The sequence below is a fragment of the Trachemys scripta genome, chromosome 16, assembly GCF_013100865.1.
Source record: "Trachemys scripta elegans isolate TJP31775 chromosome 16, CAS_Tse_1.0, whole genome shotgun sequence".
Taxonomy (NCBI): Eukaryota; Metazoa; Chordata; order Testudines; family Emydidae; genus Trachemys; species Trachemys scripta.
In genome coordinates this window covers 27,208,037-27,225,076 of record NC_048313.1, presented here as the reverse complement: position 1 = coordinate 27,225,076, position 17,040 = coordinate 27,208,037, and the positions used below count along the sequence as shown (strand labels likewise).

Here is a 17,040-nt window from a genome sequence, read left to right as displayed (position 1 = left end):
CCTGCTTTCCCTGCAGCTTGGGTCTCCAGATCCCTGCCTTGTTGAGCCAGACATGCTGGCCTGTTGCAACACAGACTCAGGGTCTGGGCCATGCCCCCATAGCTGCAGACTTTAAGTAAAAACCATTCAGCAAGTTACCTGTCTCCAGCAACCAGACACCAATCTCCCAATAGGATGCAAACCCCAAATACATCCGTTTTACTCTGTATAAAGCTTATACAGGATAAATTTGTAAATTGTTTGCCCTCTATATCATTGATAGAGAGATATGCACAGCTGTTTGCTCCTCCCAGGTATTAATCACTTACTCTGGGTTTATTAATAAATAGAAGTGATTTTATTAATCATAAAGAGTAGTATTTAAGTGGTTTCACGTAATAACAGCCAGAACAAAGTAAGTCATGAAGCAAAATAAAACAAAACACGCAAGTCTAAGCCTAATACATTAAGAAACTGATTACAGGTAAAATCTCACCCTCAAAGATGTTCCAATAACCTTCTTTCATAGACTCGACTCCTTCCTAGTCTGGGCCCAATCCTTTCCCCAGTACAATCTTTGTTAGATCTAGCAGACATCTCAGATGGTAAGCAGGGTTTTCTCATGACTGGCAGCCCTTTCTCCTGCTCCACCCCCTTTTATAGCTTTGACACAAGTTGGGAATCTTTTGTCTCTCTGGGTCCCCACCCCTCCTTCTAAATGGAAAAGTACCAGGTTTAAGATGGATTTCATTATCAGGTGAATGGTCACATGTCACTGTAAGCCCCCCAGTCTCCATTCCCCATGGGCTGGCCCACACGCACACAGGGAGGCTTTCAAGTAACTAAGGTCATTTACAACTGATTGTTTCTGGAGCATCCTTAATGGCCTCCACTTACTATGTTTTTCATCAGTGATACAGGTTTATATCTTAGTCTCCTAACTCCAGATATAGAAATAACAGATGCAAACAAATAGGATGAACACACTTAGTAGATTACAAGCTTTCTAGAAACACCATACAAGGGGTATTTAGCGTAAGGTATATTCCAGTTATGTCATATTCATAAGCATATTTCCATAAAGCATATGAAGTGCAACGTCACAGGGGGCTCCAGCCGGTTCGGTTTTGTATTGGAACCCCCTAGGTATTGAACCCGGCCCTGGTTGCTGCCAACTCCTCCTGGCAGAAGGGTTACTCCTGGCAAGAAAAGCAGAAAAATGACAATAGGTTCCAAGGCCACTGAGAGTGTAATGTGCAAACTGGCGGGTTGTCTCTGGGAGGTGACACACACAGCCCCTGGCTACTGTCCCATAGGGATAATGGAGCCAAGGGAAATTCTTCACAGTGCTGACTGCTCATTGGGGATGATCCGTCTGCACTGACAAGGATTCAATCCCAGGGGACAATCTGATCTATTCAGATCATTACACTGCAAGAGCCAATGCCTGCCTAGCCCACAGTGAGTGACCCCTGGAGCTCTCAGGAGAGCCAAGGGAAGGGAACGCGGAGATGCCAGGACAGGGCATTCTGTTCTGGTGCCTAAGACATCTAGGGTACTCCTCGATAGTGACCGACTCTCACTAACACTTGCAGTGACGTTCCCACCTGGCTCATAACCAATCCTGCATCATTCGGGGGCAAATCACCTTTACAGCAGTGATGAGACCCAGCTAGAGATGACTGTGTCACAGGCTGATACTGGAACAGAGCACAGAACCTCTTACCGTCTTGGTGCTGGTGGTGGGGACAGCAGACATGGATAGATCAGATGTCTGAGATTTCGTGCTGGACGTTCGGAATCCCTTGATCCATCTCCTGTACTCCTCTCTCACCTGGAGAGTGAGGGACAGGGTCACTGCACTATGTAACTAACTCGGAGAAGATCAGAGATGGCCACCGCGAGGCCAGTGAAGGTGCTGGGCGCTGACGGGGCGTGGGCATTACCTGGCGATTGAGGAGACAGTGCACCAGGAAGATGAAGGCTCCCTGCAGGCTGTTGATGATGGTGAATAAATACGCCATGACCGTGGCTGCTGGGCTGACTTGGAGGAGACCAAGGCTCCATGTGCAGCCCAGAACGAAGAGCTGGGCGATGGCTTTAAAGGTCAGTAACCTGGATAAAGGCAGATTGAGAGATCCCGTTACAATAACCCTATGGAGAGCAATTGGGTCAGGAGGATCTGGGCAGAGTGGAGTGGAGCTACCATCCCTGGCTTTCCTCTGTAGGACAGGGTTACTGTCAATGTAAACACACTGGGAATTCATTCCTATGGATCCTAGATATGCTGTTCCCCTCCTGCAATCCCTCACACCCTCCCGGTGCCAAAGGCACTCCAAACCAAGACATCTGACCCTCCAGGACTGTTTTGTTGCCTTCTCACCTGTGGTCTCTGAGGGTGGACACATCTGCATTGAGGGAGGAGAGACTGTTTCTGAGGGTCCACAGGGTCAGGGCAAAGAACGTTATATTTATCTGTGGGAACAGTGGGAAATATTTCCTGTAAAACATCCCATCCGGGGCCGGTGACTCCAGCTGAGGCAGAGAACGATCCCAGGAGACCGAGCCGAACACTGCAGAACCGGGAACTGCTCATTTCTGGTGGGAATCATCCCCTCTCCTGTAATATCCCCTGGCAGCTCTCGGTCCCTCCCCATGCGTGGAGCTGACAGCACAGCCAGGGCTGAGATGGATCAATGGGATCACAGAGGTCAGATGCTGCTCAGAGTTAAATATGGAGCCTCTCCACTGGAGTCAGGAGTTAGTCTGGGTTTACACTGGTGTAACTGAGAGCAGGATCTGGCTCAGAGATACCAGCTCCTGCCTCTAGAATACTTCCTGCCACTTTCAGGCTGTAACAAATCCCAGCCCCCCCGAAACTTCCCCAGGGGGTAGGGAGGAAAATGTAGGGACATTTGTTTCCCTCCCTACAAAAAACACTGCAGAGTGCAGCCCTCTCCATTCCTCATTCCTTCAGTCATTAACTAGACTAGACCAAACACTTGCTGACTTCACTTGTAAAAACTCCTACTGACTTCCATGGAAGCTGTGCCCAAGTAAAGGCTGTAGGCCTGGGGATACAGCACAGAGACTAATCCTGGGACTGACCACTGAAGATGAGTCAGGTGGGACCTAATTGGGTCTTTCTTCATGTTTTATTGGCCATGTTCCCCTCCCTGCTTCACTGAAATCAATGGGGTCACAGAGGTGAGAGGAGAATGGGGCCCTGTGGTTCTGGGAGGTACCCACCAGGATTATGACACAGACTGGACCCAGGAAACTCCAACGAAAGCCTCTCTCCGGGCTGAGCCAGCAGCTAGCGGGAGGGAGGAAGAAGAAGGTGACGTTAATGGGATTTCTGCCCTTTTTCAGCCCCGGGGCAGAGATGGGGGGTCACAGGGCAGCTGGCTCTCAAAAGCGAGATGGATCTCAGCCTGCCTGTGACATGGCTGACTCTCTTGTAGGCAGCAGGCAACCAGCCCTTCCCATGAACCTCAGCATCTCCTGCTTCCAACCACCACTTCCTCTTCCATCTCCTCAAATGACCCGTTCTGGTGGATGGGCGCAGTATTGCTGGAGGGCCAGACATGCAGCGGATGGACATTGGCCTCGCTGCACGGAAGGAAGTGGAGCTGCCCTGATTTACACCAGCTGAGGATCTGGCCTGGGGTGTCTAGAACATGCCACACCCTGTTTTAGTGAGTCCCTCACTTTAGAGAGGGGATCCTCAGGGATTTGCACACAGGAAGAAGGTGCATTTGTTTCCTACCCACCTGCCCCACAAACCCAGCCTGGGAGCTGGGAGTCAAGCTGGGATCTTTCTGGCTTGTTCTTCCACATCATCAGTGGGGTGAGGAGTGTAGATGTCTGACAGGTGGGCAACTCAACTACAGCACTCGGGGCAGCTCAGTGTGATTGGGGAAGGGAAGTGTCCCTGGGGACATTCAGCTCCCAGGCAGGGTGAGCAGGGAAATCTAGGTTCAAGTCAGACCTGGGGTGAGCTGGACAAGCGCATGGAAGCCACATCCCAGCTCCCCTTCGGGATGGGCGCTGCACGTACAGTGTGGAAGTTCCGTAGCCTTCAGGATTCACCGCTGCAGAAATAGCCACCACCAGGGCTGGGAATCCGTAGGCGAACGGGTACATGAATCTCTTCTTGAACCGGCTGGCGCTGGTGTAATTCACGACCTTCAGGTTCCTGACGGTGAGGAAGAGGTGCAGCCCCTCCAGGAACATCCAGGAGAAGCAGGCCAGGAAGAGGTAGTGTAGGAGCCCAGCAATGACAGCACACGCCACCTGGGGGAGACAGAGAGCTCAGGGACTCTGCGGTGGGGAAGGGAAATGCTGAGTATGGGGGAGACCTGCCGGGGGCTCACACCGGGATTCTAGTTAGCACAGCTCTCCAGTTATAGCGCTCCGTGACCCAGAGATGGCAGGTTCCTCAGTCTATGGAGGGTCCTGTGGGTACACATTGCTGATGTAGGAAGGGAGCAGAGATTATTGGTTACAGCAGGGGAGCAGGGCTCAGGGAATCCAGGTTCTGTTCACTGCCTTGCCACAGAGTTCCTGGGTGACCATGGGCAAGTCATGTAGAGGAGGAATCGAGGCACAGGGAGACTGACATAGGGATAGAACTGGCCAAATTCCTGGGGATGTGGACACTCAGACCACTCTGCCCAGTGTGAAGGGACATAATGGGGTGCAAACATCCCCCCAGGAATCCCCCCTGTGTCCGGCAGAGTCCAGAATCCAGGGATAACAAAGGGGTTCAAAGCCACACACCCCAGCCCTGCTGCTAATGGAGGAACAGAGCAGGGGAGAATTAGGACGTACCCGACTGCCGGTGCGGGTCACAGCGGTGAGGAAGAGCAGGTCGGCCAGGAAGAGGCAGAGGCAGAGCTGCAGGTGGAGGGAGGTGCTGACGTTGCGGATGGAGTGGCACAGGAGGAAGGTGAGGATGGCGAGGAAGAGGCACGGCAGGGAGAAGGTCAGTCCCACGTAGGTGATGATGGTCAGTGGGTAACTCTCCTGTAACACAACTGTCGTAACTATAAAGGGAAGGGTAACAACCCTCCTGAGTACAATACTATAAAATCCCTCCTGGCCAGAGACACCAAAATCCTTTTACCTGTAAAGGGTTAAGAAGCTCAGATAACCTGGCTGACACCTGACCCAAAGGACCAAGAAGGGGACAAGATACTTTCAAATCTTGAGGGGTAGGGGAGGCTTTTGTTTGTGCTCTTTGTTTTCGGTGTGTTCGCTCTTGGAACTTATAGGGACCAGACATCAATCCATGTTTTCCATATCCTTCTGAACAAGTCTCTCCTATTTCAAACTTGTAAGTAACAGCCAGGCAAGTAGTATTAGTTTATCTTTGTTTTCTCAACTTGTGAATGTTCCCTTTGCTAGAGGGATGTATATCTCTGTTTTGTTGTAACTTTGAAACTAAGGCTAGAGGGGGTTCCTCTGGGCTCTTTGAATCTGATTACCCTGTAAAGTTATTTTCCATCCCAATTTTACAGAGATGATTTTTTCCCTTTTCTTTTTAATAAAACCCTTCTTTTAAGAACCTGACTGATTTTTCCATTGTCCAAAGACCCAGGGGTTTGGGTCTTTGATCACTTTGTAACAAATTGGTTAATTTATTATTCTCAAGCCTCTGCAGGAAAGGGGGTGTAAGGGCTTGGGGGGATATTTGGGGGGAAGAGGAACTCCAAGTGTCCTTTCCCTGTTTCTTGTTAAATCACTTGGTGGTGGCAGTGTACCAGATTTTAACCTAAGCTGGTAGAAATAAGCTTAGGGGGCTTTCATGCGGGTCCCCACATCTGTACCCTAGAGTTCAGAGTGGGGAAGGAACCCTGACAACAGCAAAGGGAGAATCACCAGTGACCCCAGCCCAGCACCCTCGGTTCCTACTCAGCCTTTTCCCCAGCAAAGACTCCAGTCGCTCCAGGGAGAGCTTTGCCCATGCCTGAGTGCGGAGCTCAGGGTCCAGCCCTGTGACCCGAGTCTCACGGTGAGATACCGCCACTGTGGTGGGAGCCATTAGGACGGCGAAGCTGGAGAGATGGTCACAGCTGCAGTTGGTGTGAGTGCTGTTCGTGTGCACGGTGGTGCAGCCGTCCGGAGACCAGCTGCCGCTCTCGGCCTCTACTTTCCAGTAGACGCAGAGAGCCTCTTCCTCCTCTTTTTTGGTCTGGAAATACAACAGAATCATCCTCATCCTCGTGGGATCACGGAACGTCATTTCTGTTATTACAAGTCTATAGCAAACCCAAGGCCACCTACAGCTCCACGGCTCTCCCCACGCAGCCCCCAGTGCCCACTGGGGCCATCCCGGTGACAGTAGAGAAAGAACGCAGATCCTGCTGCTCCAAAATCACAGGCCCTGCTATTGGAGCGAAAGGGAAATAAATCCTTGCTAGCTGTTAGCACTATAAGGAACATGGCACATGGCTGAGCAGTTCTGACTGCATCCAGCAGAGGGCAGTGCTGTGTGCACACATACACATATGCACCCTAACCACTTCATTACCGTATCAAAGTGTTTCATGCTGATTCCCTGAACCACCATCTCTACAGAAAGCGGCTTTCCAGTTATTCCGGCTCAGGGGTGAGCTAGGCAAAGCTGTTACCCTAGATCACTTTGCACAGCCATGTGTCGTGGTGTGACCCCAGGTAACCTCTTCCAATAAAACAGCCCCAACGCGTCAGGAATAAGGAGGCCTCCTCTTCTCAGGACCATCAGGAGCCAGAAAGGCAGCAGGGTCCAAATGCCCGGCAGGAGATGGTGCCTTCTGTAGGCCCCTCTGGAGCCCCAGATATGGAGCAAAAGGAAAGGCTCTTCCTTCACGCACCTGTCTGTGGCGCAGGGTGAAGTGTGCGGGTCTGGAGAGGTGAATGGGTCTTCCGTCTCCAAGGGCCCCACTCACCACCCTGGAGTTGAGATGACTCTTCTCCAGCTTCCCACCAGCCGGTAGATTTCCCTCGCTGAGACGTCTCGCACTGATGATGGAGTCCAGGGTGGAGTAAGAAATAAAAGCAGCAGCCCCCAAACCTGCTGGAAGAGGAGATGATCCCTTGTTAGGGAGCTGGGGACGCTATGGCAAAGAAGGAGCCGGCCGGGTGCCCAGGGGTCACAGTGAGTCTGTGGCAGATCTGGGAATGGAACCCAGGATCCTGGCCTCAACTCTTAAGGTTTAACCACTGGACTGTGCTACCTCCTCCCTCGGAGCCCCCAGGAACGCGTCCGGCTGGAAACGTCGAGCTGCAGGATGCAGAGATGAAGATTCAGTTTTTCTCAGTGGGACCAGGAGAGGGGCTGGCCAGGCATGAGCTTCCCCTGGTGCTGGAGGATTTGGGGCCCTGAATATGGCAGCTGAGGGTACACGTTACCCTGGTCCCCACATCTCCATTTGGGGGTCTGGCTAGACTAGGGCGTCCCTGCCCTTTCCATTCTCTGGGCCCACTTCATACCAGAGACCCTCTCATGAGCCGTCACCCCTCTGTGCCCAACTCCTCACTGCTCGGGGCTCAAGCTGTGGGACAGGCAGGAACGAAGGTGTCAGCTCCATGGCCACAGCCTGAGAACCACTGGCTCAGCCAGCAAGGAGCCCTCCAGGGCTAGAGACAGAGGCCAGGGCCCGGCCTGGGGATCCATGGGGAGGGAGGGAGGAACGGGGGAACCCAGACTGGGGTTCAGTGCCCGGGAACTGCTCTGTGCTGTGGTTTGGGCCCTGGGTGTCTCCATCCCCAGGATGGTACCTCGTGTGGCTGCCCCGGTGACTGTATCACAGTGCACGTCCATCATCTCCTCGTGAGCTCTCAGTGTGAAGACCTCACTGTCCCGGCTGCAGTTCCCTGTGATGAGCCGCGTCTGGACAGCTGCGGGGGGTGGGGGTGAGGAATGACAGAGCCCCTCGCTGTGAAACCACTTCCCTGGGAATCTGTCATTCTGGGCCAGATCCACCCCCCTCCCACTCCACTTGGAGCCGGGGGCTTCAGGGCACTTCGCACTATGGGAGGGGGAAGTTTGGAGACCCCCCGAGTTCCATTGATCACCCCCCCATATCCCCTCTCCCCCCATTCTGTCTCTGTCTCCCTGTGGATGCTGCGTCCCCAGCAGGGGGAGTAGTGGGGGTGGGGGGAGGTTCCTGGCTCAGCGTGGCAGCCCCTAGTGCTCGAATGCCAAATATTACATTTAAACCCTTCTTGGGCATTGCTGTTGCTCCTGGGGGCACTGGCGGGGCTGGGTTATATTTCCTGGTGCAGGGGCAGTGCTGGTCTGTGTCTGTACTGAACACAGGCTCACATCCACAATGATATATAGGCTCTAACTTCCAGTGGATTTGGGGCACAGTGTATAACCCCATATCTCACGGCAGCCAGCAGGTGGCGCCGAGAACCACACGTCCCCCCTACCCATAGACTCTGTCGTCATGTTCTGTGTTGTCTTATCTGGAGACCGGAGCGCAGTGGCCAGCGCAGCCCATTCCACGCTCAGCAGCAGGACCGTCACGGCCGACCCCACGTCCCCCTTGTCTCCGCCATCCCAGAGGGAGGTGCTGTTCAGGACGGAGTTGAAAGGGAGAGTCGCATTCTGGGGATAGGAAAGGAAAGGCCCTGGGAGCGAGGAGTCTGGGGTTTAGGTGCCAGGTCTCGTGTGTTCCCAGGGGGCATCGGGTATCACAGCCTCTCCCAGTTGAGGGGGCTGCAGTGCTCTCAGAGGGGGAGCCCTTTACAAAGGGCGTCCACTGAGGCTGACTTGGGGCCCCACTGGGACCTGAAGCCAACTGGGGTAGAACCCTTTGTCCTTTCTTCTTCACTCCCCCATCCCTCCATTACAGAAGCCAGGGAACAACATGGAGTACTGTGTCCAGTTTTGGGCCCCACACTACAAGAAGGATGTGGAAAAATTGGAAAGAGTCCAGAGGAGGGCAACAAAAATGATTAGGGGGCTGGAGCACATGACTTATGAGGAGAGGCTGAGGGAACTGGGATTATTTAGTCTGCAGAAGAGAAGAATGAGGGGGGATTTGATAGCTGCTTTCATCTACTGAAAGGGAGTTCCAAAGAGGATGGAACTAGGTTGTTCTCAGTGGTACCAGATGACAGAACAAGGAGCAATGGTCTCAAGTTGCAGTGGCGGAGGTTTAGGTTGGATATTAGGGAAAACTTTTTCACTAGGAGGGTGGTGAAGCATTGGAATGGGTTACCTAGGGAGGTGGTGGAATCTCCTTGTTTTTAAGGTCAGGGTTGACAAAAGCCCTGGCTGGGATGATTTAGTTGGGGATTGGCCCTGCTTTGAGCAGGGGGTTGGACTAGATGACCTCCTGAGGTCCCTTCCAGCCTTGATATTCTGTGATTCTGTGATTGTCACAAGCCCATGGCTTCCTAGGCTGTCTCTCTGCTGCATCCGGCAGCGGCTCAGAAATGTCTGGCAGGGCAGGGATAGAGCCCAGATCCTGCTGCCTGAAAAACTCAGGTCACTGACAGATGAGCTGAAGGAGAATCCCCATTAACTGTTAGCAGTATAGCACCTCTGATGAACAACAACAGTTCTGAACACTAGAGGGCCAATGTGGGTGGACAAACACAAATGTGCATTCACACCACTAGAGGGCATGTGCACACAGACACAGACAAGCACCACTAGAGGGTGCACCCCCACTCCCCACAGCAGTGGAGGGCACAGATCTTTTCTGAAGAGTATCTACATGTCGCCCTCCCCCGAGAATAGACTTCTAACCCAGCACAGCAGCACACAGGGTCTGGGGCACACACAGGGGCACTAGTCTGGAGGGCACATTCAAGGGAAGGAGCCTCTCACCTCCAGTGATAACGCCGCACTCCCGTCTCTGAACGTGGACATCAAAATCTCTAAGGTTGAATTAAAGAAAGAGCAAAAACTGCTGCTTCCACCGCTCCGCTTTCCCTGCAGAGAGACCCAGGGCAGAGGGTGAGTTCTGCAGGCGTTGAAGGGCGACTGACATTGGTGTTTGCCTTATGCAGGGGCCTGATCCTGACACCCCTCATTGACTGAATAAAGCTTTTATATGAGACGTGTCCAGGACATGTACGATGGTGCTGTTGCCACAGTGCGAGGTTCATGTGGCGAAAGGGAACAGTTTCTAATAACAGCTGGAATACATCAAGGCTTGGGACTAAGCCCCTTTTTGTTCACATCGGTGCTGGATGCATTGACAGAAAGCAGACAGAGAGGAGTCCCCTGGAACCTGCCTTTTGCAGATGACGTAGTGCTCGTGGGGGAGAGGAAAGAGGAAGTGAAGGAAGATGCAGAGAGACACGGAGGTGCATATTGGAAAGAAACGGCATGAAAACCAGCAGAAGAAATCAGAGTATATGGTCTGTAGATTCAATGCTCTCCTCAGGAAGACAATGGGCGTGTAAGTCCGGGGCCAGCCACTAGCAAAGCTACAGAAATTTTAGAAGGTTCAATATCAATTTGCAAACCCCTAGAAGATAATAAGGTGATAAGTAACAGTCAGCATGGATTTGTCAAGAACAAATCCTGTCAAATCAACCTGATAGCTTTCTTTGGATGGGCGGGGGGAAGTGGTAGATGTGGTATATCTTGACCTTAGTGAGGCTTTTGACACTGTCTCACGTGACCTCATAAACAAACTACGGAAATACAACCTATATGGAGCCACTCTAAGGTGGGTGCATAACTAGGTGGAAAACCATCCCCAGAGAGTAGTTATCAGTGGTTCACAGTCAAGCTGGAAGGGCATAATGAGTGGGGTCCCGCAGGGATCAGATCTGGGTCTGTTCAATATCTTCATCAGTGATTTCGATAATCGCATACAGAGTACATTTATAAAGTTTGTGGATGATACCAAACTGGGAGGGCTTGCAAGTGCTTTGGTGAATAGGATTAAAATTCAAAATGAGCTGGACAAACTGGAGAAATGATCTGAAGTAAATAGGATGAAATTCAACAAGGACAAATGCAAAGTTCTCCATTTAGGAAGGAACAATCACTTGCACACATATAAAATGGGAAATGAATGCCTAGGAAGGAGTACTGTGGAAAGGGATCTAGGGGTCATAGTGGACCACAAGCTAAATATGAGTCAACAGTGTAATGCTGTTGCAAAAAAAGCAAACATCATTCTGGGATGTATTAGCAGGAGTGTTGTAAGTAAGATACGAGAAGTAATTCTTCCGCTCTACTCCGCACTGATTAGACCTCAACTGGAGTATTGTGTTCAGTTCTGGGCACTGAGTTTCAGGAGAGATGTAGACAAATTGGAAAAAGTCCAGAGAAGAGCAACAAAAATGATTAACGGTCTAAAAAACATGACCTATGAGGGAAGATTGAAAAAATTGGGTTTGTTTAGTCTGGAAAAGAGAAGACTGAGAGGGGACGTGATAACAGTTTTCAAGTACAGCTCTATCCCGAGATAACGCTGTCCTCAGGAGCCAAAAAATCTTACTGCGTTATAGGTGAAACTGCATGATATCAAACTTGCTTTGATCCGCCGGAATACACAGCTCTGCCCCCCTGGAACACTGCTTTACTGCGTTATATCCAAATTCATGTTATATCGGGTTGCGTTATATCGGGGTAGAGTTGTATATAAAATCATGAGTGGTTGTTACTAGGAGGAGGGAGAAAAATTGTTCTTCTGAACCTCTGAGGATAGGATAAAAAGCAATGGGCAGTTTAAATTGGACATTAGGAAAAGTTTCCTGTCAAGGATAGTTAAGAACTGGAATAAACTGCCTGGGGAGGTTGTGGAATCTCCATCATTGGAGATTTTTTAGAGCAGGTTGGACAAACACCTGTCAGGGATGGTCTAGATAATACTTAGTCCTGCCATGAGTGCAGGGAACTGGACTAGATGGCCTCTCGAGGTCCCTTCTGTTCCTACAATTCTGTGATAGTACAAGAAAATGATGAACTCAACAAAAAACTTATAAGCAGATTGGGAAAGTCATGGAGTAAAGGGAGAGAAGCGAGGGAGTGCTCTGCCATAGGCGAACACCTGTCAAACAGAAAAGTAAGATCTAGAAGATGGTGATCAGGCCTGCACTTTTGTATGGCTCCAAAAGCCAGGAACTGAGGAAGAGCCAGGACCTATTTTGAAGACAGAGGAAGTGAAAATGTTAAGATGGATGCTTGGAGTTACAAGTTTGAAATGAGGGAATTAGGGCAAGAGTGAAAGTAGGACTAATGATAGAAAAGCTGAGGGAACCAGGCTCAGATGGTGTGGGTGTGTGACAAGAAGGTCAGAAGAACAAACAGGAAACAAGGTGCTAAAGATAGACGCAGAAGATAAGAGGATTGGGAGACCCCAGACTAGATGGGTGGCTGTCAAACAAAAGGATTTGATGAGCTTTGGAGTTTCTGAGGAACTGCTTCAAGACAAACTGGAATAGAGAAGGACTTGAACAGCTGATCACATGTAGATGGGACCAGCCTAGAAGGATGAGGAGGATCGAGTCCCAGCGATGAAAGGAACAAACACAGCATTGCCCTAATCTTGGATGGGGTTTACAGGGGTCACTGTAATACCAACAGGAAAGGTTTTTGTCTGGGAATTTCCATATTGGTGATACAAAACACAGGGCAAAATCCCCAACAAATGAATGAGGGGTTTGAACGTACCTGCAGAGAGAAATTTCTGCACGTCTCTTTGATTCCCTCAAACTCAACGCTGGGGTTAATGCTGGGGACTTAGAGAGGAACAGACGTTAGAGCTTTCATATCAGGTTTTCATATCAACTCACTCCTGCCTGGGGGGAAATCCGCTTCTGTTCCCAGGCCCGATGGCTGCTCTCTGTCCACATGCCAGTCCCACAATGGCAATAGTTTAACATGCGGCTGCCACAAAACTCCCTCCCTTCCTCCCCGTCTCACTCTGTCTCTCTCTCCCCTCCATTTACACTCCACTTTGCCTGTCCCTCCTGCTCCTGTCTCCGAGTCTTCTTGACGTGTTTCGATCTATTCTGCAGAGAGACCTGCTGGGTACAGACACCTCTGCCCGCTGGGGAGACCCCACCTTTACACGTGCCTTAGCCCCGCTGTACTGCCAACCGGGAGCCGCCCGAGGTAAGCGCCACCCGGATGGAGCCTGATTCTCAGCTACGCTCAGGCGGCACTAGGCTGCTCTGGCAGCCGAACGGCCACTCGAGAATCCCCCACCCGGCAAAAGGGGCCACCCCAGCTGGAGTGGAGCTGCTGTAGGGGTCCTGCCCCCACCCTGCTCCTAGCCCCTGATGTAGGGGCCGAGGCAGGGGTGCGCAGCATTGCACTAGTCTGTGCCCCCCAGGACCCACAGGGGGAGGATCAGGAGCGTGGCTGGGGCTAACTGTGCCCATAGGGGGCAGAGCGCACTGTGCTATTTCCATGGCCCAGACACGAGGCCCCTTCCCAGGCTCAGAGGGACACTAGCAGCCCAGATGCTGCATGTTGGGGCCAGCGACTGTCCCCTCCCCTCTCTCTAGTGCATCACTGCAGCACAAGGAGTTTGCTCTGTGGGTCTGTTAATTCCCTGTCCAAGCGCCAGGCACAGCGGTGAGCCCGGCCCCATGCTCTGCGGGAGCAGGCAAAAGTCATGTCTCATCAAAGCCTCGCTGATGGCCTCCGGCTACTGCTAAAGTTGGCAGCAGCCCTGGTGCGGCCCCTTGCTGGCAATAAGCATGTGGGGTGGAGGTCTCAGCAGGTGGGGGCCAGGGGAGAGCTCACCCTGGCAGGTGTCCCCACTCGCGTGCATGAATTTGGTTTTCCCAGAGCTGGGCTCGTAGCCATCGATGCAGGTGCAGTAGTAACTCCCAGCCATGTTGTTGCATATTGCGTGGGGTCCGCAGTCTGCCGGGCTCGGGCCCTGACACTCGTCAATATCTGCAAAACAAGAGGGGATGTTCTGTACAGTCCTGCCAGGGAGACGTTCCTGTATCACCCACCTGTACTGAGCTGGGTGATGGGACCCAGGTGACCGGGCCCCTGGGAACTTAACAATCACAGGCCTGATTCTCAGCTATGCTCAGGCCACACTAGGCTCTGGCAGCGGAACGGCCATTCGAGAATATGGTGTATTGAAAACTGTGTTAGCATCACAAGCTCTCACTTTACTTCTGTAAGGGGCTTTCCTGGACTCTCTTTCTAGGGAGCTCGGGTGACAAGCATATAATCTGGGGTTTCCCACAGTGTGTCTGCCAAAGAGCCCAGCCCAGAGCCAAGTGGGGTTAGTTGTGCCCATTTGCCTTCAGGAGCAGCCTGCTTTGTCTCTCTCTGTTCGGGGTCCTCGTGTGCTGATGTTCTGGATTCTAAGAATAACCCTGTGTTGAGCTGCAGCCCGCCAGCGAGAGGATGTGATGCTTTGTTTCTAACTGTGTGTGTGTGCCGTGAACATAACAGAGGGAAGGGGACCTTCAGACCCCAGATCTGCCACTGTGGCCTCTATGGGCCAAGCCCCTATGGGTCCAAGATTTGGGGAGATGTAGGAGTCCATGTTTGAAGCTGAGTTGCCCAAGGGGTGGGAACACTGGGACTTGGCAGAAATCCCCCTCAGGTTCCAATCACAGAGGAACACACAGACATTGCCAGCCTGGGTCAGCCCCAAGGCCCATCTACCCCGGTATCCCGTCTAAGACGGGTGCTATGGAGGAAACTGTAAGTGACCTGCAGCAGCAGCGAGAGGATAATCTGTCCCCATGAAGGTCTCGTTCTGGTTTCTAATAGTTGGAGTTCGGCTGAAGCCCTGAAGTGGGAGCTTTTCCCTCCCTCCCAGAATTATTATCCATTAACTAGCACAGCTCCAGGCATTGTCGTTCCCCATAGAAACAGCCAGTCCCTCTTTAAAACTGACACATTCACAGCCTCCAGGCTGCAGTAGCAGTGAGTTCCAGAGGCTACTGCTGCCCCGGGTGGAGGAGTATTTCCTTGTTTCTGCTTTGAATTTGCCCCTTTTCAATTCAATCCAATCCACACACTGCCCCTTGCTCATTGGTCTTTCTAAAGCTCGTGATTTTCTAAGTGAATCTGATTTTTTTTAGTGCCTGGGATTGTCCTCAGGAGCTCAGCCATGCACTTGAGACCCACTGGAGCCGAGTTAAGTGCGTAGCTGGGCAGGGCTGGAGCTAAGCATGTGCTTTGCTGACTCGGGGGGCCAGGGAGCACAGACAGGGACCAGCACAAAGCGATTTAGCAGCTGGCAGCTTCCAGCGTCCCCCGGTGGAGACACCAGCATGTGGGTATCCCCTGCCAGGGGACTGGCATTGGTACATGTGCCAGCTTCACCAGTGCAAAGGGGTCTCCAAATCCACTGCACTGCGAGCCCAGAGAGACCTCTCGGTCTGTGCCCTGGACAAACTCCCTGCCCTGGGGGAGCGACGCGGAGCTGGCCAGCCCGTGTGTCCCCGCGCCATGACGCTGGAAGCCAGGGTGTCTCAGGGAAGCCTGGGGCTGGGCTGGCAATGCCAGTCCCAGCACATACCCCTCCCAGCGCTGCCCTGGGGGAGCGTCATGGAGCTGGAGCAGAGAGAGCCTGGAGCAGGGGCCTGGTACTAGGCCCGAACCAAAGTCAGCAGAAGTGATGCTCTGAGCAAAAGTCTGGCCCTGTGGGACACTGAGCCAGAAAGGGTTAAGCAACTTGCAGGTGAAAATGACCCAAATTCTGCCTTTGAAGCCATATTAGAAAAGGAGCCGGGAGCTGTGTTTCTGGCTTCTGGGTGAGCCGCACGGTATCAGAGCAGCTGGTTTGTTGCTGGTTTGGTGAATCGAAGTTTCAGAACTAACCAGTGGGGGATTGTCGGCCCCACTCTGCAGTTTGCCCTGATGGAGCAATCTCAGTGTGGCCCCCTCAGGCACCAGTCAAACCCTGTCACCAAGCAGAAGCTTCCTGCAAGTTCTCCGTCTGGTGCATGAACTCGGCCCCGGTATTGCCGGCATTGCCAAAACACAGTGACTGTGTAACCACATCCCAGCACGAGATTCCCCTGCCTAGCGCACGATAAGATGGTTTGACGGGTGGGGAATGTTTTGTCTGAAGCAGCAGGAGAAAGGCACAAGTGCGGGGTAAGAAATGTTGTGAAACACGCAAGCTGGGATGTAGGTTGTTTATCCCGGATGGTTTGTCTCAGTCTGTAACTGTCGGGGTCCATTGTCAGAGGCAGACGTGTGGCCGTGTCCCTGTGGCATCTCTGGGCGCTGGCACCGGGCTGCATTGGCGATAAACCTGGCCGAGCACCTTCACCACTGATCCGACTCTGGGCTGTCTGGGCACTTCGATGGAGGTCTGCCGGGCCAGCGACCTGCCCAGAGCCGGGACAGCACACGGAGCCGACGAACGCCAACCCCATGTCCCCGCTCCAGACTGCTGGAACTGGGGGTGCCTCAGGGAAGCCTGGGGCTGGGCTGGCAATGCCAGTCACAGCACATGGCCCCTGACACCGCTGCCCATGCAGGGAACTTGGGGGAGCGGGAGGGTCCCTTGATCTAGCAGCTGCACCTCTAGAGCAGGGTGACCAACCTGTGCCTCTGGAGCCACATGCGGCTCTTCAGAAGTTAAGATGCGGCTCCTTGTACAGGCACCGACTCCAGGGCTGGAGCTACAGGCGCCAACTTTCCAATGTGCCGGTGGGTGCTCACTGCTCAACCCCTGGCTCTGCCACAGGCCCTGCCCCCACACCACCCCTTCCCGCCCCCTCCCCTCAGCCTGCAGTGCCCTCACTCCTCCCCCTCCCCCCGCCGAGCCTCCTGCACGCCAGCAAACAGCTGATTGGGAGTTGTGGGAAGGAAGGGGGAGGCGCTGATGGGCGGGGCTGTCAGTGGGTGGGAGGAGCTGGGAGCAGGGCGGGGAGCTGATGGGGGGCTGCTGATGTGTTACTGTGGCTCTTTGGCAATGTACATTGGTAAATTCTGGCTCCTTCTCAGGCTCAGGTTGGCCACCCCTGCCCTAGAGGCCAGAGCAGAGCATGGCTGCCTCCCCCCCGGCGGAAGCTCAAGCAATAAGGGACGGGGTGTGTGTGTGTGAAGTCAAGAACGCCTGAGCCCAATTCCCAGAGCCGTTCCTGGGGCCACTTCCCAGGCTC

At 52.8% G+C, this 17,040-nt stretch overlaps 2 protein-coding genes across 3 annotated transcripts in view; both read right to left on the bottom strand.

Annotated features, from left to right (window-relative positions):
• Nucleotides 1-17,040, bottom strand: part of LOC117888488 (adhesion G protein-coupled receptor E3-like) — a 255,697-nt gene that overhangs the window by 223,687 nt on the left and 14,970 nt on the right. The window lies entirely within an intron of this gene.
• On the bottom strand, nt 755-6,241 carry LOC117888498 (adhesion G protein-coupled receptor E3-like). 2 transcript variants are annotated; one of them, XM_034791955.1, is made up of 8 exons: nt 5,951-6,241; nt 4,813-5,007; nt 4,040-4,275; nt 3,229-3,295; nt 2,363-2,454; nt 1,926-2,094; nt 1,706-1,813; nt 755-1,178 (listed from the first exon to the last, which is right to left on the bottom strand). In XM_034791955.1, the coding sequence occupies exons 1-8, from the start codon at nt 6,224-6,226 to the stop codon at nt 1,173-1,175; spliced, it is 1,149 nt and encodes a 382-aa protein (XP_034647846.1). In that variant the 5' UTR covers nt 6,227-6,241; the 3' UTR covers nt 755-1,172. The 2 variants fall into 2 exon arrangements, with proteins under 2 accessions (XP_034647846.1, XP_034647847.1); XM_034791956.1 differs by having other exon boundaries at nt 6,005-6,241.

Bases quoted from the DNA above. Each gene is read 5' to 3' on its own strand.
- LOC117888498 (XM_034791955.1), bottom strand. From the start codon at position 6,226: ATGACGTTCCGTGATCCCACGAGGATGAGGATGATTCTGTTGTATTTC. The intron at 5,008-5,950 runs GCATGGGCAAAG...GTTGTGTTACAG, and splicing joins ACCCTGAGCTCCGCACTCAG to GAGAGTTACCCACTGACCAT. The intron at 4,276-4,812 runs GTACGTCCTAAT...TGTCTCCCCCAG, and splicing joins TGACCCGCACCGGCAGTCGG to GTGGCGTGTGCTGTCATTGC.